The 22,930-nt window shown below is 37.6% G+C and overlaps 4 protein-coding genes across 6 annotated transcripts; 3 read left to right on the forward strand and 1 right to left on the reverse strand.

The window, feature by feature from the left end:
• The first annotated feature begins 406 nt into the window (after positions 1-406).
• On the forward strand, positions 407-2,698 carry LOC112176498 (cytochrome c). Its single transcript, XM_024314454.2, has 3 exons — positions 407-631; positions 1,596-1,729; positions 2,263-2,698. The coding sequence occupies exons 1-3, from the start codon at positions 520-522 to the stop codon at positions 2,356-2,358; spliced, it is 342 nt and encodes a 113-aa protein (XP_024170222.1). The 5' UTR covers positions 407-519; the 3' UTR covers positions 2,359-2,698.
• A 367-nt stretch (positions 2,699-3,065) lies between these two features.
• LOC112176497 (protein phosphatase methylesterase 1) lies at positions 3,066-10,352 on the reverse strand. The gene is made up of 13 exons (XM_024314452.2): positions 10,137-10,352; positions 9,960-10,044; positions 9,795-9,865; positions 8,924-9,038; positions 8,761-8,840; positions 8,264-8,348; positions 8,078-8,158; positions 7,605-7,699; positions 7,386-7,436; positions 5,527-5,607; positions 4,236-4,308; positions 4,067-4,144; positions 3,066-3,327 (listed from the first exon to the last, which is right to left on the reverse strand). The coding sequence occupies exons 1-13, from the start codon at positions 10,271-10,273 to the stop codon at positions 3,289-3,291; spliced, it is 1,071 nt and encodes a 356-aa protein (XP_024170220.1). The 5' UTR covers positions 10,274-10,352; the 3' UTR covers positions 3,066-3,288.
• A 1,586-nt stretch (positions 10,353-11,938) lies between these two features.
• LOC112180585 (tubulin-folding cofactor E) lies at positions 11,939-19,906 on the forward strand. Of its 2 annotated transcripts, none has more exons than XM_024319141.2 (16): positions 11,939-12,397; positions 12,473-12,643; positions 13,291-13,337; positions 13,678-13,824; positions 13,937-14,011; positions 14,931-15,040; positions 15,220-15,362; positions 15,453-15,514; positions 16,206-16,313; positions 16,398-16,432; positions 17,332-17,394; positions 17,520-17,611; positions 17,691-17,767; positions 17,860-17,937; positions 19,153-19,293; positions 19,441-19,906. In XM_024319141.2, the coding sequence occupies exons 1-15, from the start codon at positions 12,088-12,090 to the stop codon at positions 19,249-19,251; spliced, it is 1,617 nt and encodes a 538-aa protein (XP_024174909.1). In that variant the 5' UTR covers positions 11,939-12,087; the 3' UTR covers positions 19,252-19,293; positions 19,441-19,906. The 2 variants fall into 2 exon arrangements, 1 of the variants encoding a protein (XP_024174909.1); XR_002928370.2 differs by having other exon boundaries at positions 11,940-12,397; positions 19,153-19,305.
• Positions 19,907-20,358: 452 nt separating this feature from the next.
• On the forward strand, positions 20,359-22,827 carry LOC112180374 (riboflavin synthase). Of its 2 annotated transcripts, none has more exons than XM_024318904.2 (2): positions 20,359-21,251; positions 22,688-22,827. In XM_024318904.2, exon 1 carries the CDS (start codon positions 20,412-20,414, stop codon positions 21,249-21,251), a length of 840 nt encoding a protein of 279 aa, XP_024174672.1. In that variant the 5' UTR covers positions 20,359-20,411; the 3' UTR covers positions 22,688-22,827. The 2 variants fall into 2 exon arrangements, with proteins under 2 accessions (XP_024174672.1, XP_024174669.1); XM_024318901.2 differs by lacking the exon at positions 22,688-22,827 and adding an exon at positions 22,016-22,572.
• Positions 22,828-22,930: the final 103 nt, after the last annotated feature.

The following is a 22,930-nucleotide window of genomic DNA, read 5'->3' on the forward strand; positions in this document are numbered from 1 at the left end:
CGTGGTAATACTTTTTTTTTTTTTTTGGAAAAACTTCAAAATTCTTGGGCAATTTTTGCTTTCTTTTTTTGAGTTGTTGGGCAATTTTTTATTCACAACCAGATTAGTAATTTTTTTTTTCTTGTTGGAATAAATTCTAGTCAAATTTAAATGTCTCCCTTCGATTAATCATTCATTTCGTTACGGAAAAGCGCATTTTCGTAGGAAAGACTTTTCCTTTCTCTCGCTGAACAATATATATATATATATAAAAAGGCGTCCAATAACTAAAATCAACGGTCCACACCGCATCGCGCCACGTCAGCAAAGTCCTTGGGGCCTGCGGCACACCACGTTCCCTCTTCGCTTATTCGTCTCGTCTGGAACATTCCGCGGAAACCCCCAAATAAATTGAGCCCCCTCAAAACGCACCGACCGCGTCTCTCACATCTCAAATCTCTCTAACAAACCCTAGAAATCTCTCTCTCTCTCTCTCTCTCTCTCTCTCTCTCTAGCTTTCTCTCTCTAACCTCCTAATCAATGGCGTCGTTCGCTGAAGCTCCACCCGGAGATGCCAAGGCCGGAGAGAAGATCTTCAAGACCAAGTGCGCTCAGTGCCACACCGTCGACAAAGGCGCCGGCCACAAGCAGGGTAACCATTCTCGACTCTCTCTCTCTCTCTTCTCCGATTAATCGCTCTTTTACGTTTCTTATTTGGATTGATTTTAGGTTGTTAGAGCTTTGTACGGATCTGAGAGCTTAAGAGTTTTGTACGCCTTTTTTTCGCTTGTGTTTTGATCGTTGATGATTCTTGTTGCGATTGTTTCTTATGGCCTTTTGTTGATTTTAGATCTGATCGATTTTTGCTGCAAGATTGATTTTATTTTTCCTGTTTGGCTCTGATGATTTCTGGAATTTGAGGTGTTCTTGCTTAATAATTTCATTCTTTATTCTTTGATTTACTTTTTAACGAAGAAGTTACAGTTGATATTGAGCAATGAGTCAAGAAATTAGATGAGAAGGTTCTCTCACCTTTGTTGAAATAAATTTTATCTTCGGAAGTAAATTTATGTTGTAGTAGCAGCTGTTTAACATAACTCATGGTGTTTTGTTTTTTTTTGGTTAATGGAGTCTCTTGTAATGCAAAAAGTAATATCTATATTTCTGCCTTGTCTGTGTTAATGCTCATGATTGTCATCAGAAACTATGCATCATGTGAGCTTTGGATGTTTTCTACATTTTCGATAAAATTTTGTTGCACTGTTGGATTTTTCTTTTTGTTAAAAGTTTTTGTGACTGAGGAGTTTCATTTATGGAGCTTGGCAGCTTCGCATGCTAATATTGGTCATTGCATTATCCAGTTCTTAATCCTTTGTATTTGTATTGGTCTTATATTTTACTGTAAGAATGATGTGTTTTAGGGGGTAGTACTAATATTGCAGAAGCACCCAAACACACGCTCTCTTTTCAGCATTTTCTTGTTTTGAGTGACTTTCTCAGTGGGAAGTTATATCATGATTAATCTTGCACTTTTTTCCTAGTCATTTGTTATAATCCCGTGTTTGTGTTCTGTTGAATTCATCATTCAGCTATCTAATAAAAATTGTCAAATTCAGGACCCAATTTGAATGGCCTGTTTGGGAGGCAGTCTGGAACAACCCCTGGATACTCCTATTCTGCTGCTAACAAGAACATGGCTGTTAATTGGGAGGAGAAGACATTGTATGACTATTTGCTTAATCCCAAGAAGGTCTGAGTCTTGTGCTACCATTTTTTCCTCATTGCTTATCAGTTATGTGCTTGGGTTCATCCTAAATGTATAGTTACAGGGAGATGTACGTGATTAGTGATTGCACATATAACAACCCTAGATGTGTGCTGGATTTCATATAGGATAACAACCCTAGATGTGTGCTGGATTTCATATAGGATAACAACCCTAGATGTTTGCTGGATTCCATATAGGATTCATGAGGAGTTTGTGTAAGCTTTAACAGTATGCACGGTTAGATGTATGATTTCAAAAATATTTGAAATCTATAGAAGGGTGAAGATGTCAGCTGCATCACATATATCTTTGCTTCAATTTAATATTTTATCAGTAGAGACTAAGACTGGTATTTTTCATGTCTCCTTTTTACTGTGGCCATCCATGAAAGACTCATCATATTTGATTGTAATCTAGACCTCATGATATCTCTTCTTCTGATTGGTTGTTATAAGATACTCATGCAGTTCTATTTTTTTATCTTGTCCTGATCTTTGTTCAACTTAAATGTGCAGTACATTCCTGGAACCAAGATGGTCTTCCCTGGATTGAAGAAGCCAAAGGAACGTGCTGACCTCATTGCCTATTTGAAGGAATCAACTGCATCTTAAACTGCCTTTGTTCGACTTTTCACATTTTGCAGTCACCAGAGGTTTATACAAACGGATGAGTACTATTTTTTGTTGCCAATAAATTAGGCCATCTAGGTCCGCAATTCTCGTTTGCATATGTCGAGCTTGCTTTTGCTTTTCTAGGAAGAGGTTGCTGTAATTGGCAGCGCAACATTCACATTCAGTTAGCTGTTGTGACTAGATTTCATGGAGTTGGTGAAATACCAGTTCAACTAATGATATAAAAATTCATTGTGACATTTTCTATATATTCTTGTGGTGCAAAGCATCACACACATTGTGTGGAAGTTGAATTGATTGTTGTGGTTTAGTTACAAAATTGATCTTCTTGCTCATCTATTTTTTCAGTCAATGCCATGATGAACAGTATGGCTTGTATGGAAGATGTAGCAAAGATCATGATTACCCAGTCATCCTTTAAATCTTACAGATTTACTTAACTCTTTTTTATCTGCTTGAGACAACTAGAAAATGTCAAAAGAGCAACTCTGATTGGGACACAGAACTGTCCATTGATCTAGTCAATCCTGTCTCTTGTTCTGATTAATAGTCAGTATACAAAGATGGCTTTAACACTTACAGTGTTGATCAATGATACGTGAAGAGGCACGAGGAGGTTGCGAATGATTGTAAGAAGTGTCAAGTTAGTCCATCTTTGGAACTGAAGGATACATATGCTCTATCTCTCGGCTAGAAAATATCATTTATTTTTAAGTACTTTTAAGTACACAGTTCAACATATTTAACTGTGATATACATAATTTACTAAGGTAGCTATTATCATTTTGTTAACTGAATTTCCTTGCAACCACACACTTCCCAAAAAACAAGGTACAGATAATCCGAAGAATGTAAATTCTCTATGTCTATCAGGGGAAACTTCTCCATTCGTTTTGCTGGACATCTGATTCAAGGTTTGGGCTGGGATGGCCGACGAAGTCCTGGAATCTGCAACACATTGTACCATATAAATAGAGATGTTTCAGTGTGATGTAAAAGACCAGAAATATTTGATCAATAGAAGTACATATAAAACCTGCAAACTGCTTATACTCCTCATTCGACTCATATGTGCAAGGAACATTTCTACAATTGATAATTTTCAATAGCATTTGACAATAACATAACCCCCTTGACAGTTGCCCCATCTCTGTAACTTTCACAGTGATAGTGAACTCAACCTCTCTCTATTATAAAATAGAATCTCGTTCGCATTGAATGTCTAGGCTAGACTGTCTAGCTCATATTACGGGGTAAGTTTAGTTTAATATGACAACCACAAACACAGAATTCATTTCACTGGGAAAGTTTAGTTTAGTTTATATCAAATGGCAGAAAAACAGACTTCACAAACACATTAAACGTGCAAGGGGTCTAGTTCATATCAAAGGAAAGTTTAGTTTAATATGACAATCACCTTAAGAATAATCTTACATGTTCAATTCTTTCACCAATTTCACAGAGGTCAGATACAAAATATAAAGATTATATACACTTTTGTCAACAGCAGCATCCATCCAAACACCATATTATTGTTGGTGCGAAACATGGCAAAAAAATGAGCATATTCAAGGTATAATGATCTAGGCTTTGAAGGAAACGGAAAACATTCACAAACCAAAAGTATCATAGATTGCAACAAATCTCCAGATATTATATAACAGGATATGAAATTGTGACAACCAACCTCAACTCCATGTGGGCCTATACGGTTACGGGATATGAAATTTATTATTAGCGTTGCAAATTCATCAGGTACATCTTCCTGCAAAGATTTAGTGATATCATAATTGTTATCTTTTAGATTAAGGAAAGTCGACAAATCATTTCCATGGAAGATAGGACGAACGACTTACTTGTATGGCATGCCCAGTATGTCTGACAACCACCATTTGGAACTTGCCTTGCATTTGACCAATTGTCAGAGTTCTGTTACAAAACATGAAGATTCTCGAAATATGAACCTCGAACAATTTCTGCTTTTCAAATCAACAGTACAGGATACTGTCTACTGCCAGTTATAAGTTAGGGTTTTGAACCCAAAAAAAAATCCTATATGGAAGCAGTTGTGACAAAATATTACCAAGACTTATTTAACTATCACAAACCTGATAACTACTCAAATTTTTATTGTTAATGACGCCAAGATTATAAGCAGAAGCACTGAATCCAGGCTAAATAATTCATTGGACATCAGTCATGCTTCTTGTCCCAAATGAATGACCAATAATGTTTATATCACATACTAACTGCACCCAAGGATTGCAGGGTCAAGAGATAAAATTATCAACAGTATGACTTATTTCTCGCCTCTTTTTGCTCTTTCTTCCCAAACCATACTTATCTCAAGTAGAGTCCTCAGTCCCCACCAATTGCATTCAAGGTGCCAAAGACAATATTTTACAAGATAATGTTAAAAAAAAAATATCTTCCTAGCCAGCAGATCATCTTAGATTCCCCCTCTCCCCCTCTGATATTTGAAAAGAAACAGCTTTTATGGATAAAACAATGAAAAGCATAATATAACTAAGTGGACAAGTAGTCCACAGAATAAGAACTAGAGAAGGAAGATAGAGCAACAAACAACAAGGTTTACCAGCCACAAAACCAGCCTAAATTTAGCAGAACCCCTAAAACACAACTGCTTTTAGAACAAAAGCAATGAAGTCTGTAATCTCATCTCAGTATCATAACATTGTGTTTTTACTGATATGTTAACTCAAGGATAATTAACCTATAACATCACTTATGTAGTTATACTTCACCTGTTTAAAATCTAAAAGTATCTGTATAGTTAAATACCACATGAACATGCAAATAAAAAGCCTCTACATATTGCTATTATCCGTTCTCATGTGTCATTAAGACAGTTTAATCTAAATTCTTCCTTTATGGAGCATAACCAAGATGTCAGACATCCTTCCTTTATGGAGGTCTCCTTCCTAGTTTCTCATGCGTCAAACATTTATGACCCGTTGTGGGACCTAAATCCTAAACCGCTACCCATGTCATGAACCATAACGTGTCAATTGGGTAGCCTATGCAAACTTTCAGAGTTTCGGTGACCTAGAACATCAGTAAAGACCATTTAATGAAAATTTCAAAATATACAAGAATATTATTCTACGCGAATGAAATGGCAATAACCTGTCGAGTCGGTCTGTTCCAGCTAAAAGCAGGAGCTTTGGAACAGGAGATGAAAGAAATTTTTCAGAAAGGCCTTCATACCTGTAGTTAAAGAGCTGTATTTATTGGTCTCAGGAGGAGATAAAAGCCCAAAGAATAAAAGTAAAATAAATCACGTCATATCTGATGCATGGGTATTGTAAAGTCACCTATACTCCATAATTATCAAAATTAAGCTAGAAATATTACGTTAAAATGATGTCATTTCATTTAGACGAGCTTGAATCAATAGTGAATTTAAATAATGTTGAGAGGAGTTTGCTATATACTCTAGGAGCAGGTTGTAAGCAACATGCAAGTCAGGCTACATTTCTGAAGACAGCAAACAAACCAATTTACCAAAAAGACTGCACAAATGCAGAATAAATTATCCAAATCATAATGGAACATAATTGGGGATGGGTTTAGTTTCAGATGAATTACCCACAACTATGATGTGGACACTGATGTTAAGTTGTTAAAGCCAAATTTATATAGGAGATAAATGGCAGCACCCTTCAAACGTTTACCAAAGGCAATCCAATCTAAGGCCCAAGCCTATCTGTGCTTATGTTTGATTCTTGTCTCTAGGTTTGAGTGATGCAACTTCCTTGCATCTCTTGAGAAAACTTACAGCAACCATCAGACCCAAATTAAACAACAAGGCATTTCTACATATTAACTCCTTCTGCACCACAATTCTCTTCTTGGAGTGACGTATCTAGGATTTTATTTAAGCCGGAATAAGCCAATTTTCCCTTTGTCATAAACTAGTTGTAGGCAATGGCAAAAGGGTGAGGTTCTGCGAAGACTCGTGATTAGAGGATCAACCCTTGAAATTCTACTTTCCAAGGTTGTTCAAACTATCAAGACACACCAACTATTCGGTGGAAAGGTTAGCTATCTCTTCAATTTTCTGGTGTGCTGGGACTTTGGGTTCAGAAGAAATTTAAATGACCAAGAGATTGAGAAGTTTGCCTCGCTGATGGTTAAACTAGATAATGTCCAATTAGTGGAGTCCAATCCAGATGAAAGGAGGTGGAAGCTTGAGCCTGATGGGAAATTCTCTTGCAAATCTTTCCATAGCTTATTAACTAGTGGTGGATCAGATCCTATTTTGCTCCTGCAAAGTTTATTTGGAATGTCAACGTCCCTACTAAGGTGAAGATTTTGGGATGGCTTGTGTTACTGGGGAGGACGAATACATGTGATGTTCTTCAAAGGAGAAGACCCGGAAGTTGTTTTTCTCCTCACTGCTGCATATGCAAAGCTCAAGGGGAAAGTGCTGATCATGTCTTTGTGCATCGTCAAGTGGCAAATTTCTTATGGAAAAAGTTATTTAGGGAGGCAAGAGTGGACTGGACAACTCCATTACAGAGAAGTGACTTGCTAAGGGAAAACCCTATAGCTTTTGGTAAAGGGAAAAAGGCCAGAACCCTTTGGGGTTGTGGGGTGCTAGCTGTAGTTTGGGTGGTTCGGATGGAAAGAAATAAAAGATTATTTGAAACCTATGGAGGGGTGGAGAGGGAAGACCTGTGGGAGAGTCAAGTTCTGGGCATCCTTATGGGATTCTATTTCTAACAAATTCAAGGATTATAATCTTTCTTCCATTATTCTTAACTTTCAAGCAGCTGTAGTATAAGCTCCTAAGCTTTGATTAGTATTAATAGCTAAGCCTATAGCCCTAGCTGACCTCCTTAGATCTTTAAAGCGGAATCTGGTCTGTCTCCTTGTAATTTGCTTTTTGCTTTTTCAATAAAAAGCTGTTTCTTTTCCAAAAAAAAAAAAAAGATGTATCTAGGATTTTGAATGAGAATATTAACAAGAAAATATAAACATACCAGCTTTTCCAATATTGTTCTGTTTCTTCGAGTCGTGCTCTGTAAATGTAACTGCAGAACAATATCAAAATTGTGCCTGTTATGCGCGAGTAGGATAAGAAAAGACATAATAAAGGCAAGGCAAGACAACAGCAAACCATGGAGTGGATAAAACTATAACAATTTTTTTATAGTTATTGCAGAGAACAGCATATGTTCATAGAAAACAAAAGTACTCACCATTTCTTTGAATCATCATACTTTAATGTGGCAGGTACTGATACACGAGCAGACTCAATGTTTCTCAAAGAGCCTCCCTTTACAGTCGATTCTATCTGCAGCAAGATAAATATTAAAGTTCAGAATTATCATACTCCATGCGAGCCAATTGTCTTTTCACAACGAAGACTTGGTGCTATAGCAAGCCACTTTTCCTTCCTCCTTAACAGGCCATTTGGTACGTTTTGCAGGCAATGTGGAAATTCATCAGATTACTTTCAGTCACATGCATCAAATAAAATGCACAAAGCAACATGTTGTCCTATTTTTTATTTCTTGGAATCATTAAGGAATCTGATTATTTTAATTTCTTGTGTCATTCTTATATGATGTCCTAATTGTGATGCAACCAAATTAGTTCATCAAGTTAGTCATGTTGCATGCAAGAGAAAAATAAGACTTAAGGAAGGAGATCTTAAAGATACTGCAGGTACCGCTTTTTCAATGCTTGAAAAATGATGCGTCCTGCCTGATAGGATTTTTTGCATATGAATCAACGAAGCCATTGCTGTTCCCTGAAATATTTACAATAGTAAGTGAGATTTGACTGACAGCGTGCCATTATAGGCAAACATCACCAAAAAAAAAATCTGGAAAAAATTATGCAGTAGTCATCAAACCTCAACAACATCTACAACAACGAGCCCAGCCAAGCTAGGCAATGCTTTTCTTGCAGCAACATGCACAGCTACTGACCCTCCCATACTGTACGACAGTGACATAGTCAATAATGATTTTAGTGCTAAAGACTAAGGTAGTAGAATGCATTTTTTTTTCCTTGTAGATAAAGCTCAAGACAAATTCAGTTCTATACTTTTCAGTTACCAGTAATATGCAATTTTCTATCCCTACAACAGCAGATAGCAATATCAAAATAAGCTTATGTAAAACAATTAGCTATTATATTTCCATGTTTTCAAACTCAAAGACCCTAGAGTGCTTCATATGACAAAAACATGTTTTTATGTATAACACTAAATAAACCCACACATTTGGTTGCTGAGCTCCTGATATACCCCTTTAAGTGTTAGGAAATTTATTTTTTTCCTAGATTCTCAATCAAACACGATATGCTATGAGAACTTCAACAACAATTAAAATATAAAAAGAGAAGAACCTGTGGCCAACAAGCACAATTGCAGGAGGAGAATCTCCATACATTGCTTTCAGAACAGCCTCAACATCATTGCACATGGTCTGCAGATGGAGTAAGCAATTAGCTCTAAGAAGTTTAACAACTAGCATGAGGTAGAGCAATCCTCTTTTGACTGTAGCTGTACCTCAATAGAAAGATCAGTCTCATTTTCATTCGTCGACCTTCCATGTCCTCTCAAGTCCATGGCAACTACTCGAGCCTTCCCCTTGATTTGCCTTGCTGACAAGGCAAATGAAAGCCTGGGAAATTAAATCATGTAATTGATCATAGCATACCAGACTTGGGAAGTTTTCAAGAATAAAAAAGAGAAGAATTTACATTCTGCAGAAAGGAGACAACGACAGTGCCAGTAACAATGAAAGTTGAAAATAGTTGCACCAAAGATACTATACACACTTCGTGATGAAAAAATAGGATAATTCAATATAAACTAAAGTACACTTCATATACCCAAAATAATACATGATGGAAGAAACTTAATAGTTTCTTACCACCCCTGCTGTAGTTTTATAAGTAGATAAGTACTCAAGTAAAGATACAAAAGAAGTAGAGAGCAAAAAAAAAAAAAACTCAAGCTTCTCTTAATACTAATTAAGAAATATATTAGGAAAGAAATAAGCTGCATTGAATCAATAATGACCACTCAAAGTGATCAGTCCATTAACCCTTACATTTCCTTTTACAGTACCTAACATATACAATATAAAATCACATAACGCAGGCACTCTGCAACACCCGCATAACAATATTCTCATCAAACTTGATGCATATATGTGCTTATATATGTCGTTGCCGCCGATATTACCAATCCGCCATGTAAACCAAATGCAAAGATTTTATTGTTTCGTCGTGTTATAATAATACATGATAAAGCCATAGTTGCACGGCTAATGCAGACCGGTGAGCTACTTAAACTCAAAACCCAGAACTAAATGCAATACTTTTCAGCTCAAAATGAACAAAAAAAGATCGAAAAGACGAAAAATTGAACATACCCTGAGTAGCCACCTCCATGTAGGCAAAACACAACCGGACCCTCTGTTCCTGCCATATATACATGAAAAACCTGAAATGGTAAAACGGTAAATTCACACATAACAAAGGGATTGTTATAACTGTAGCAGCTGAAGGAAGCAGAAAAGCTTCAAAATTGAACTCACATCGTCGGAGCCCGGAACGGAGATATCATCTTCTTTGTCGAAATAGTCCTTCCAATCTAAAGCGGCGAACTTTTGCGAGCTACTCCTGCAACAACAGCATTGGCATTGTGAAGATTAAGACGCGGAATTTGAAATTACGAAAGTGGGCGATTGAGTGGAGAGTTGAAGGTGACTCACTGAGTGGCTGGGCGATCGGGGCGGGCGGCGAAGGCGGAGAGAGGACGGGGTTGGGGTGGCGGCTGTTGGTGGTGGTGGGGGGGTTGATTGGATTCGGGGGTGTCCTCGGGAAGGGAAGTGAGGTTTGAAGAATCCATCGCCGCCGTGATGATCAAGTTGATGGGATACACAGTCGAAGTCACTGCTCAGATCATTCGGAGAGGAAAGTAAAACCAAATACCTTTTTATAGAAAGGAAGAAAAACAGGAAATTAGTATTTTACTTCTTTGGTGATAATTTTGACTTTCATTTTTTGTTTCTTAAGTGCAATTTTATCTTTTGTGGGGTCGGTTTGTAATTATAATGTCATACCCCCCAATTTTAGGCCATTGATAGTTTAGTATTTCAATTTTCAGAATGATCAATAATTCAATATAGTGCCTCAACTTCTTTTCCACTTTTCACTTTTATACCTCCTGTGAAACTTACTGTTAAAAAGTATCATGTGAACTTGTGATATCCCGTCAATTAGTTATTGATCAGTTGAACATGCTCGTGCATAAGTGAGTTTTGTGAATTATTATTATTATTTTTGGTACAATTATTATCATTTTTTTTCTAAGAAAATGTGAAGGAGTTAATAAAATGAAAAATAAGATAATCTATACAAAAAGAATTCTCAAGGGGTCTATACAAAAAGAATTCTCAAGGGGTAGTAGAGAGGAGTAGGACCACCATAAGCCATCGCGGGAGGCTCAGAGCAACACCAATGCCGTGCCCCATAAACAAGAAGAAGGAAGTTGAGACCTCCCAGTGCCAAGAGGATCCAACACGCAATAGCGTTAGGAACTTAAGACCACTTTCATCAGAGTCTAGAGAGGGAGGCTACCCGTCTGGACCAAAAACCCAAGCCGACATCGTCGCCACCGGGAAACATTAGAGAGAGAGCATTTTTTTAGGCCTAAGATGCAGAGTAGTTGAATTTTTGTTTGTTGATTGATCAGAGTAGTTGAATTTAATTTATTAAATAGTAGTCTTAAACTTTTAATTAGTAAAATATTAGAATGAGAAATTAAATGAGCAGTGTATTAAATAGAGAATGTGTATTAGTAGCTAGGGCTAGCTGGTATTCGGCCCTAGTCCAGTGTTACATTTATGTTTTATTGTATTATTGTTTATTTTCAATAAGTCCCTATCGAGTACAGGTAGGAGTATGTGGGTTTGGTCCCGGTATGTGCACTCTGTGTGCCTGGTCTGCTCTAAGTTGGTGACGAGTTCCTTGCTTTGGCAAATGGTCGCAACCTTTTAGTAGCAGTAATGTGTCTGCCCTAGGTAGGCGGCGAGTTCCTTGCTTGGTCAAATGGTCGTTGCCACCTAGTGGCGGGGTGAAACTTAGTGTCGCTGGATGTTCTGTCCAGTGGCAACATAATGGGAAAGCTGCGCGTATGGAAATTATGCTAAGCTGTAATCGAGTTGCAGACTAAGTTATCTTTCCATCGTGTCACCACTGTGTGACATATGTCAAAGCAAATAGAGGTGCCATTAGAGCGCTCTTTGTTAGTTGGTGCTTAGTTGGATACAGCTGTTTATTAGAGACTCATGATAGTATTTCAGGATGTTCTCTAGTTGCGTATTGTAATAAGGGGTTTTGGTTCATTGTCCCCCCTTTGTATTCGACAGTTTTAGTAACGAAGGTTTGAGGGCAGCCGCACCACCCTTTATTAATATATATATATATATATATATATATATATATAATTTTGATAATCTAATTTGAGCATGTAAACGTGTGTATAATTAGTTTCCAAACAAGTATGTTTTGTACTTTTTAAGTACGAGTCATTCGAATTGGACCAGTTCGAAATCAAAACCCTGAGTATAGTATATACAGTCCCGCTTAGTTTTCTGCCCTTTTCACTCTTGCCACAACTGCGACGATCATCTCCAACAATTATTGATCTTCAGAAATGCAATGCAACCCTCATCGGAATCAAACCCAGGCTTCAAACTCGGCCAGCGAGTCCACTCCGCCGGTGACCCCCGCCGAATCGGAACAGTGAGGTACTTGGGACCCGTTGAAGGCTACTCGGGCACATGGGTCGGAGTCGATTGGGACAACAGAGACGGCAAGCATGATGGGTCCGTCAATGGGGTCAACTACTTCCACGCAAGGTCTGAAACATCTGGCTCTTTCGTTCGACCCCACAATCTCAGCTCTGGGATTTCATTGCTGCAAGCTCTTGAGCTCAGATATCGAGGCCAAACCACTCAAGAAGAAGAGGGTATGTCATGTTTCATCGCTCTTCATTTTTGGCTCATTCCTGGTCTGATGATCGTGTTCGTTGTTGTGTTTGTAGATGAAATGTATGTACTTTCTGCGAGCAACAAGCGTGTGAGTGTTCAACTTGTTGGTAAAGACAAGATTCAAGACAAGCTGAGTTGTTTCGAAGAGTTGACTAGTGCATCAACATCTTACTTGGGTGTTAGCTCTCCTGGAGACCCATCTGAAATTGGTGCTGTTGTGCCAAGTAAGTTTGGTTTATATACCATCATGACCTTGATTGCTTTGATTAAACAGAAATGCATTAGAGTGTCCACTGAGAAGTTCCGAATTTTGATAACTAAGTGCTGACCTTTGTTCTTTTTGTGTTCAATCCGTTGTGATATTAGAACAATCAGTTTGCTTATGATATTAGGTTGAATTTGTATCGTAGTCGCATTTGCTAGAGCTGAAACAACCAAGTACATTTTCCAGTTGTCATCTGTTTTTCAGTTCTTCATTCTAGTCCCATTTTCGTGATTTGTGAGTAGTTCTCTTTGAATATGAATTGAAAAGGGTTGTGTGCATGTTATGTGTTCAAATCTATCCTAATACATCTATATATGATTTTCTATATGCACATTGGCATACAAAAATTTATATCATTTCCCTTAAGCATACAACAAAGGGAGGCAGCCAACTAGTCACATATCTATTGGCCTATTGGCATTTATCGTTTTGTTTCTGTCTCCCTTCAGCTGAAAGTGATCAGTAGAATGCATCTTTTCTTGGTGCTCTGACTTGTGCCTTTGTTGCTGTATACTTTGCACATCCAGCCACATTAATTGTTTTTTATTTTGAATTTTGTGTGCTATAAGTATCCAAAACCAAAATAGTTTTGATGTTTGATTGCAGATTTGAAGGAGCTTGACTTGACTGGAAATCTAATTTCAGAGTGGAAGGTATATGTACCATGCACATTTACCTTTTTTTTCCCTCTCTCTCTTTCTTTTTACCTGTTACAGAGAAACAGTTTTAGTGTGTCAAAAACATTAGATTTATAGTGTTAAATGGATTTGAATGGTAAATTAAATGTTTTTGGGAGCCCACATCAAATCTAGTACCCATTTTGCCATTTTACCACTCAGACTGAACTCTGGTTTACCATTCAAATTTAATGTAGCTGAGTGTTAATATATTAGGGTTTGTGGTTTGATTGAAAATACTTGTTCTTTAAATCTTCTGCTTCTAACATGCTTTGGGGTTGAGCTTTACTATCCTTGGGTTTATCCTTGCTTGCAGGATGTTGGCATGATCTGTGAACAGCTGCCTGATCTTGTTGCCCTCAATTTATCTTACAATTTAATGTCACATGATATTGTTGGGTTGCCGCATTTGAAAAGCATCCGTATTTTAGTATTAAACAATGTTGGCATAAATTGGACACAGGTGCCCATTTCCTTACACTTGATACTATTTTCCTATCTTTTGTCCTTTATATTTCTTTGCAGTTTACATTTTCTGTATCAAATTGCTAAATATTGTCAGTTTGACGTGGCAGGTAGAAGTACTCAAACATTCATTGCCAGCAATTGAGGAACTACATCTTATGGCGAATCATATAAGCACAATAGAGGTAAAATGTTGTAAAGTTCTTGATGCTTGTGGTATATCCACATTAAATAGCTTGATCCAAAGTCAATAGAAAACCAAGAATAGAGAATAATTTTCTATACATGCATATTTGTTTCTGTTATTATCTCAAAGAAAGATGTTACATTGTTACATTATATTGTTATTAGTCGATATATATGAGCTGTCTATACAACTATACATATCACCACTTATTTATAATGTTATGACTTTACGTATTTAGAGGCCTTTTCACCTGCATAACATGTGAATGTCCCAATGCCATTGATCTGTTGATGTCAGCTAGTGAACAGCATGATCAATGACATTGCAACATCATTAACTTGTTATTTTTTTCTTGTATCTGTATAAGTGTAAGTTTATATAACATGGAGTGTCACACAGTCATAGGAAGCTGTGAATGCATAAAATGTGAAGTGATATACTTTTCAAAAAGTAAAGAAAACGTTTGAATGTAACACAAGCGTAGGCCTGGCTCTGTAAAATATAAAATTCACATGATACACCTTAGAACACCTCCATCAAACAAAAGTACCTGCATTAAGCAAACATGGTAGATGGATAAGTAGGTTGCCCTTTAAGTTCTAAGGAAATGGTAGCAGTACGTTCATTTCTAACCAAGACTACTAAGAATTTCCCATTAGGGACGTAGGCAATTCTTATAGCAAGCATTGGGGCGCTTGTTTGATTCCTTTCCTTTTATTCAATCCGAAGCTCTATCGTTGTCCACGAATCGCGGGCTAAACGCGCCGCAAACCGAGAAAGGGCTTGCCTTCTGGGTTTCAAATCTACGCATTTTTTTTTCTAGATTTTGTTTGATTTTGTTTTGTTGTTTTTAAGATTTCAAACAACTTGCTGCATTTTGCCCCTATAATCTGTTTTTGGTCTCCTTTCTTTTCCAGCCTGCATCTTCTTCAACAGTTCAGGGATTTGATTATTTGCGGCTACTGAATTTGGACGACAATTGTATAACTGATTGGAATGAAATCTTGAAACTTTCACAGCTACCAAGGTTAGCAATCATGTTGTTTTTTTTTTTTCCTCAGAACTAATTTCCTTGGAAAGTTTGAAAGTATGGGGATTCAACGTATTTTAGGTTAATCCTGAAAAAAAAAATGTAGAAGGTTAACTTGAAAAAATATGGTTGAGGTGTTTTATTTACAATTCTTAGAAAGTGGTTTCTGCATACAGCTTGGAGCAGTTGCATTTGGACAATAACAATTTGAACCATGTCTTTTATCCTGATGTTGGCATGATGCTTGAGCTGCTCAATGGTCATGAGTCGCATGAAAAAGGGCATAAGCCATTTCAAAATTTGCGTTGCCTTCTTCTTGGTAACTTACCATAACTCTTCTATCGGGATTGTAGCAACCTCTATTTGCTATCGTTATATTGACTTGTTCCTTCCTCATTATGTTCTCCAGGAGGCAATACCATTGAGGACCCTACTTCTATTGATGCACTGAACTCATTCCCACAATTGGTGGTAAGGTTGAGTTATGAGAGTTAGTTTTTGTACTGTGATATAAATAAACCTGTTACTTTCAGTGGGATGCCTGCTGCATTTTCTGCAATATTTAATGGACCTAATTCTGCGTTGTGTTCATTAGTAAATTAAAAATTTGCAACTGGTAGATCATGCATATATAAAAATTCTTCAAAATCTTTCCTTGCCTCTAATTACTTTTTTCTGTTTTATACTCTAGATGATCCAACAGCTTTCATTTTTCATTAATTTTCGGTATTATATAAATACTTGACAGCCTTCAGTACTGTGCCATGTTAGGGTTCTTCCTTCTGCTGGTCTTCAAACCCCACTTGACCCTAATATATCTAGTTGCATACTTTATTCATCTCTTATTCTTCTGAAAATATAGTTAGTTTCTTTATAAATGATAGGGACAACACCACATACACCCTTATATTGTGGGTGAACTATCTAGACTTTTAGGAGTCAAACTCACGAGCTTCCCTTTAACAAAGAGGGAGGTGGGGTCTTGCCGTGCCTGCTACATGGGCCGATGTTTCAACATTCAACTAAATTGATTAATCGATCTGTTTTTCAATATTTGTGAATATCAACCTGCATCACATCTTTCACACAATGTAGATCACTAAATCTATGTTGTTTTCTACTTTGAGTTTTTCTTATTCTTCTTCTTCTTCTGGTACAAAAGGATGTCAGACTTTCTGGTAATCCAGTGGCTGATCCAGGACAGGGTGGTATCCCAAGATTTGTTTTGGTTGCCCGCTTAGGAAAAGTTGAAATGTTGAATGGGAGTGAGGTAAATCATGGAGTTCTATATGCTTCCTTTTTTTGTATGATAGATTTAATAAATCTGATGTAATTTTGTTTGATATACTTTTAGGTTACTTCTCGTGAAAGAAAAGAGTCCGAAATTCGGTACGTCTTTTCCTTCCCAGTGGGAGCCGATGTTTACCACTGAAATACACAATGTTATTTTGGATTTTTTTAGGTTCTGTAGTTCTGCATTCATCTAGGGATTACTTGTTTTTTTGTCAGTACCAGCTAGTCTCAGCCTCAGGCTGACTGTATGCCAATGTATTTGTATATTTAGTGATGTCATAGCATTTCTGAAAATGAATATCTTCTATTTTAAAAACCATGTGCATCAGAACATATGTTTTTATTGTGCCTTTTCTATTGCACACTGTCGCTTCACTGGCACATGATTTCCCCCCTATTGAATCTGGACTTGCTAACATACAGTTCAGTTAAAGAAAATAAACTTTTCAGTATTGCGTCACCATAACAGTGATGTGATTGAGCATCTCTCTTTGCATCAAGAGTTGATTTGTATATTCGGTTCAAGGTCTGAGCTGGCCCTTCAGTATTGCTCGAGGCTGATAAAAGATTTCTAAATCTTCATATGCTTTGGTTCAAAGCCACTTTTGTGGTGTTCCTGGTGACCCTTTCTTGAAACTTGTCAATGATGGATACTAAAGATATGAACCAATTGTCATTTCAAAACTTAGCCTCCCTTTCTATACAGTTTGACTGTTTGACCCTGAGTAACAACATCCCTGCTTACTTTATAATAGGCCTTTGCCACTTAAATCTTTCAAGTCAATTTCAATCTTTTGTTTTCTGATCTCATCAGACTACACACTCATTGGTTACAGCATTCCTTAAAATTTATTATTTGCAAAGTCATGATATCTTGGTGGTGACTGCGGTAGAGATCTTTAGTTATTAAGGGATCTTAGTTAGTTAGGCTATGTGCAAGCAATTTCTTCATATATGAATTATTGTCTCAGAAGTGAAATTGTTTTATTCTGCAGGTATGTCCGGTTAGTTATGTCAAAGCAAGGAAATATTCAAGAAATCAAGCTGCTTCATCCAAGGTTTCTCTTTATTTTTATTTTTATTTTTATTTTTATTTTTATTTATTTTTTCGTTTACTTTTGGCAAAAAGGATGACAAAGGGATATGACATGCTTAATTTTCATAAACCTATGGTTATTTACAGGTTTGCCGAGCTCAAGGCTTTTCATGGAATTGAGGACGAAAAGCCATTGGTGGGAGCAGCAGGCCCTCAAAAGATGGCTACAGGGCTTCTATGTAGGAATTATAAGTTTTTTAATTACGAGTTATTTTTATTTACTTATATAACAGTAAAAAATAATTTAAAATTATGCAGCTGTTACTCTGAAATGCGTGGGAGCATCAATAGGTGAGAAGCCCTCTTTGGTGAAGAAACTTCCAGGCACCACAACGGTTAGTCTCTCTTTCTATCTCTCCTCCCCTTTCAAGAATTCTATATGTTGTTGGATATATCTCTAAAACAATACATCTATTTATTTTTGTAGGTTGGTAAGCTAAAAATTCTTTGTGTAAGCTTTTTCAAGCTGAAGTCTATGAAGTTGAAATTGTTTCTTCAAGAAGAGGTTTGCCCGCCCTTATCACAGTATATATTATTTGTTATTGTCGATTCAAACCATATGCATAAATTCTTGATGAGAATAATATGTCATTCCTTCTGCTTTCTTTTAATTACTTTCCAAAATTAATCTAGAAAGATGCCAATCTTGTTGAACATAGATAAGAAGCGCTATAGGAAAAGAGAAAATCATGTCTAGATATGAGCACAGAAGGGCGAGTAACTTAAACCGAGAAAACCCAACAGGCCTGCACTATACTAAAAAAAAAAAAAAAACAAATAGCTTTCCACTCTTTAAATCCTCAAACTGACAACTTGACAGCAACAAGCAGAGGAGGCTCAAATGAGAAAGCAAACAAGTGGGGTATTTTGTGAAGGTGTTGGTAAACTGAGTCGAAGGAATGGAGGGTAAAGATGCTGGCAAGCTTCAGATAGTGCATGAAAGAGTCTTTGGGAGGATAGGTTACTTCAGTGCCAATAAATATAGTTAAGAGATCCAAGATCATTCACCTCAAGCTGTTGCTGCAATTGTAACTTCAGGTGAAATAACAGTTTAATCATCCCTGGAGAGGTATAACAAAGAAAATGAGTGGAATCATGATCACTGAGATTAAAATCAAAAGCATGGATAATTTGTCAATCAAGCCCTAGGTTGTTTGAGACTACAAAGCCTTTTTTTCTTTCGGTTGTCCACCTTCCAGGATTATGGGAAAGACCAGCAAGATGAATAGTGGAAATTTCATCTGGTAAGTCCTCGTGCAACTGAATACGCTTTGAGCTACCACAGAGCATCCGGTCCATATTGACATTATGGGAAATAGGGAACTCTGCAGCACAACTTGTTGTAAAGAGCTCCTAATAGGAATAGTTCAAGAGGAGTGGCTACTGGCCATTCCTGTGATTGAGGTCTGTGATGTAGCAAATGGGATGGGATAAAGCTACTGTTGCAGGGAAGCAACTTTGGTGCAAACTTAAGCTGTTGAACAGCAAAAGAATAATAAATTATTTGAAGGTTGTGATTCAATGCAAAGTTCTGTGAAGTTGGAGAGTGCAGGGGTGATATTACTTATAATTGGTGCAATGGTAGGAACTTCTGATAAGATATAATAGACGTGCCATTCATGTTTCCACTGTTTTAACATTATATAAGCTCAAAAGTTGCTCTACTACATTGATTACTTGACCACATTCATATGAAGCTAAATAACTTCTATACTTTCAGGGTTCTCCTTTGCCAATGTTGCTAGATGATGAAATGCAGAGTTTGACAGACCTTGGGATTGGCAATGAATCAACCATTCTTGTGGATGAAGAGAGTTAAGAGAATCCAAAGACTAGGGACATGTCTGTTGCAAATTTTAAGGTGTGTGTGCAGGTAATGATATCTTCCCTGATATTTTCTTTTTGCATGTGCAGGGGTGATATGCACTATATTATGCCTTTCACTGTTTATTTTCCTTTATTTCTCTGACTCCAGTACATACTCTAACAATTGAAATATCTGTTACAGGTTTTCTGGTGGCATCAGCTAACAAGATGAGATTTTAGCATCTCCATAAGCTAGATAGTCACTGCCAATCTGTTTTCTGAAACAATTTCAAACTACATTTACTCTCACTCAATGAGACAGCAAGGTTGCCAGGAAGAAGTGACTTGAATTCATTTACATTCGGCCACTGTTGTCCTGACTTCGTAGTTCATACTTTCGCATTAAGACGTCTTGAATTTCCAAAGAAGCAGGTCAAAAGTATGTGGAGCAACTGGTGTTCAAGCATCACACGTTTGTAAAACTGTATCAAGGCGCTCGTTCTTTTGAATTAGGATGCCTTGATCCTGAGTACCTAAGATGAATTTTCCCCTTGGTTTTAAAGTCAGCGAGGTTACAAAAGCACTTGTAGACAAAATTAAGATAATTTTTCCTGTTGGATAATTTGGGAACATGGCAATGAGATAATTTGCGATAGTTTGTTGGCTAATGCTAATCCTAATTTGATCTCAACTACCACAGCCGCAAGTTGGCAATTAAATCACCCGTAAGCTTTGACAGTTTCACTATTGTGATTTCAGGCGAACCCTAAAATTTCAATTCCTTCGAACTTTAATTTTCCACATAGCATCGTTTGTAAGACAATTTTACAGATAGAAAGTTCTGCGGTACAGCAATGTATGATTGCATCATTTAGTTAGTCTACTTCTAAATCAAACTAGGCGTTTTGAGTACTTAATGTATCAGAATCAAACTAATCTTCTTGAGTACGCATCATTCAGTCAATCTACCTCTAAATCAAACTAGTCTTTTTGAGTATTTAATGTATCAGAACCAAATTAATCTTCCATTGAGTCGGTCTACCTCTAAATCAAATTAGTTTTCTTGAGTACTTAATGTATCGGTATATTAATGTACCGATGAGTTGTTTATAAAACCCTCCAATAGGAAACAAGGGGTTTTAGGTGCTCGTCATTTCCTCTGCAGCGCTAAGAATGGCAGTTTGTTTCTCTCTCACTTCACTCTCAACAACTCCTCAAACCTCCTCCTCTGGTCCAACAATGGCAACCCTAAACACCTTCTACACCATCTCCTCCAAAACCCTAGCCAGATTCACCTTCAACCCCCTCTCCAAACCCTCCGCTCTAAACCTCTTCGCCAAACCGCCCCTCACGCATCTCCGATCTCCTCCCCGCAACACAATCCGGTGCCTCTTCACCGGAATCGTCGAGGAAATGGGCGAAATCAAGCAGCTCGGGGCCTCCGACGGCGGCGGCTTCGACATGAGAATCGGCGCCGCCACCGTCCTCGACGGCGTCCACCTCGGCGACAGCATCGCCGTCAACGGCACCTGCCTCACCGTCACGGAGTTCGACGCGTCTCATTTCACCGTTGGCCTGGCGCCGGAGACGCTGCGGAAGACCTCGCTGGTGGAGCTCGAGCCGGGTTCGCTGGTGAATCTGGAGCGGGCGGTGCTGCCGACGAGCCGGATGGGCGGGCATTTCTTGCAGGGACACGTGGACGGCACCGGCGAGATAGTGTCGATGGTGCCGGAGGAGGATTCGCTGTGGATCAAGGTGAAGACGACGAAGGAGATACTCAAGTATGTGGTGCCGAAAGGGTATATAGCTGTGGATGGGACTAGTCTGACTGTGGTGGATGTGTTTGATGATGAAGAGTGCTTCAATTTCATGCTGGTGGCTTATACTCAGCAGAAGGTGGTGATTCCTTTGAAGAAGGTTGGGCAGAAGGTGAATTTGGAGGTTGATATACTGGGGAAATATGTGGAGAGGCTTCTCAGTAGTGGGTTTGTTGACTCGATCAAGTCGAAATAGGTACTCCGATATGGTTTCTTTTCTGCAATGCCGATATGATTCTTTGTTGTTTTTGATGTTTCAGATAGAATGATATATGTGTGATAGGATTAGATTTTTGGGCAGCTGTTGTTAATTCAATGTGTGTACTGTAAGACTTAATGCAGCTGTGATATTTGGGCATATCTACTATCTAGTAGGAAGCATTTATAAGACATGATTTGTGCATTGTATATGTGTGGGATGATCCTTGGTTAAAAATTCCTACATGTAGAGTTACTAGGCAAACAAGATTACCCCCTGAGGTCAGTGCAAAAATTGAAGGGATAGGGTGGTGTTTGATCTGGTAATGTTCTCATGTGGAGTGATTTTCACACTAATCGCTCCACATTTCAATCCACTTAACACTTGCACTCCACTTTGAAGATTATTATATATAAGAGGAGTGGCAAGTGTGAAGTCGGTTGAAAAGGATTGCTGATCCTATTTAGAAATCATTTAAGCGCCACTGGATGACAAGCTATTTAAAAAAAAATGGTTCCCTGGTTGGCGGGTGACTTTCATGTTACAGTAGTTACCAACACTTTCATTCACTGTAATATTAGTCTCTTTCATGTTCATTTTTCTCTATATATAGATTTCATTGATTTTACTTGTTTCTCTTTTTCTTATTTCTATCATTAATTTTGTTGAACTGTTATGATTTATTCTAGATTTCTGTCTTCTTGTTGATTTGTTTTAAATTTCTGTATTCTTGTTGTTGTTTTTGTTGGTTCTGAGATCAGTGGTTCAAAGCATGGAGAGGAACAGTAGTTTGTGCAATTTCAGAAAGTGAAATATAGAGTCTTTTGACTCTTTTCTGAAAGCATCAGATGATCTGTCCCATTCTTTATCCCCAAAATTGTGCTAGAGGGGATAGACAATGAAATAATTTCTCCTGATGTCACCACACCCCACCACTGAGCCCTTGGAAATTGCAAATCTCAAGTATTTTGTCCTCGTGAAATCTTCTTTAATAATGTTTTGTAGAGGATGATCTTCTGTTAATTAGTTGAGGTAATCATGTTGCTCTTGTCAAGAATCTAGTTGCTGGTCTTTGACTGTAAGATCATCCTGCATTGGATTCAGTCACTTTCTTCCGTTGTAGAACTTGTAGGATCAGTTTTGGGGTGAGTTGAGTGATCTTTTTGGCAGAAGAATGTCAGCCTAATGAGTTGTAAAGTTCACTTTATCTTGTGTTCAGATTGTAATGTTTGTACAACTGGAAACCTTCATTATTAGCTCGATCATGATGATTGAGTAAAATGAAGAACTTTAGATTTGATCAGAAGATGGTAACAGAGAAAGAAAATAAAATTTGTTTTTGCCTCGTTGTGGTTGGTTTTACACCTTTTACGTATTTAAATCACAAATCATCAATGAGGTTTAGAAATTCTGTTTCGTTGGCTCTGTGACAGGCATATTGAAGAAATAAAAAGACTGCTTGGCTATTTCTTAGAGCAAAACTGAACTTTTAAAGGGTGATATAGAAGAGGATTAAGTTGCTCAGATCCAATTGTGTACTCTAGATGGTTCAGGTAGGGTGGTAGACCCAGAAAATGTGGTAGTTAAGGTATGTGCTTAGATGTTGCTAATACATGTTACTATTGGATATGCTAATATTTCATTCTCTGTATGTGAAGCATACACATTTCAAATTT

Source organism: Rosa chinensis, chromosome 7 (assembly GCF_002994745.2).
Source record: "Rosa chinensis cultivar Old Blush chromosome 7, RchiOBHm-V2, whole genome shotgun sequence".
In the NCBI taxonomy this organism is placed as follows: Eukaryota; Viridiplantae; Streptophyta; class Magnoliopsida; order Rosales; family Rosaceae; genus Rosa; species Rosa chinensis.

Excerpts from the sequence above, each read along its gene's own strand:
- LOC112176498 (XM_024314454.2), top strand. The coding sequence starts at position 520 with ATGGCGTCGTTCGCTGAAGCTCCACCCGGAGATGCCAAGGCCGGAGAG. Across the intron at positions 632-1,595 it reads AGGCGCCGGCCACAAGCAGG|GACCCAATTTGAATGGCCTG; the intron begins GTAACCATTCTC and ends TGTCAAATTCAG. Across the intron at positions 1,730-2,262 it reads ATTTGCTTAATCCCAAGAAG|TACATTCCTGGAACCAAGAT; the intron begins GTCTGAGTCTTG and ends TTAAATGTGCAG.
- LOC112176497 (XM_024314452.2), bottom strand. The coding sequence starts at position 10,273 with ATGGATTCTTCAAACCTCACTTCCCTTCCCGAGGACACCCCCGAATCC. Across the intron at positions 9,039-9,794 it reads CATGGAGGTGGCTACTCAGG|GCTTTCATTTGCCTTGTCAG; the intron begins GTATGTTCAATT and ends TTAATTTCCCAG. Across the intron at positions 3,328-4,066 it reads TAGGCCCACATGGAGTTGAG|ATTCCAGGACTTCGTCGGCC; the intron begins GTTGGTTGTCAC and ends AATGTGTTGCAG.
- LOC112180585 (XM_024319141.2), top strand. The coding sequence starts at position 12,088 with ATGCAACCCTCATCGGAATCAAACCCAGGCTTCAAACTCGGCCAGCGA. Across the intron at positions 14,012-14,930 it reads ATCATATAAGCACAATAGAG|CCTGCATCTTCTTCAACAGT; the intron begins GTAAAATGTTGT and ends TTTCTTTTCCAG. Across the intron at positions 17,768-17,859 it reads AACTTCCAGGCACCACAACG|GTTGGTAAGCTAAAAATTCT; the intron begins GTTAGTCTCTCT and ends TTATTTTTGTAG.
- LOC112180374 (XM_024318904.2), top strand. The coding sequence starts at position 20,412 with ATGGCAGTTTGTTTCTCTCTCACTTCACTCTCAACAACTCCTCAAACC.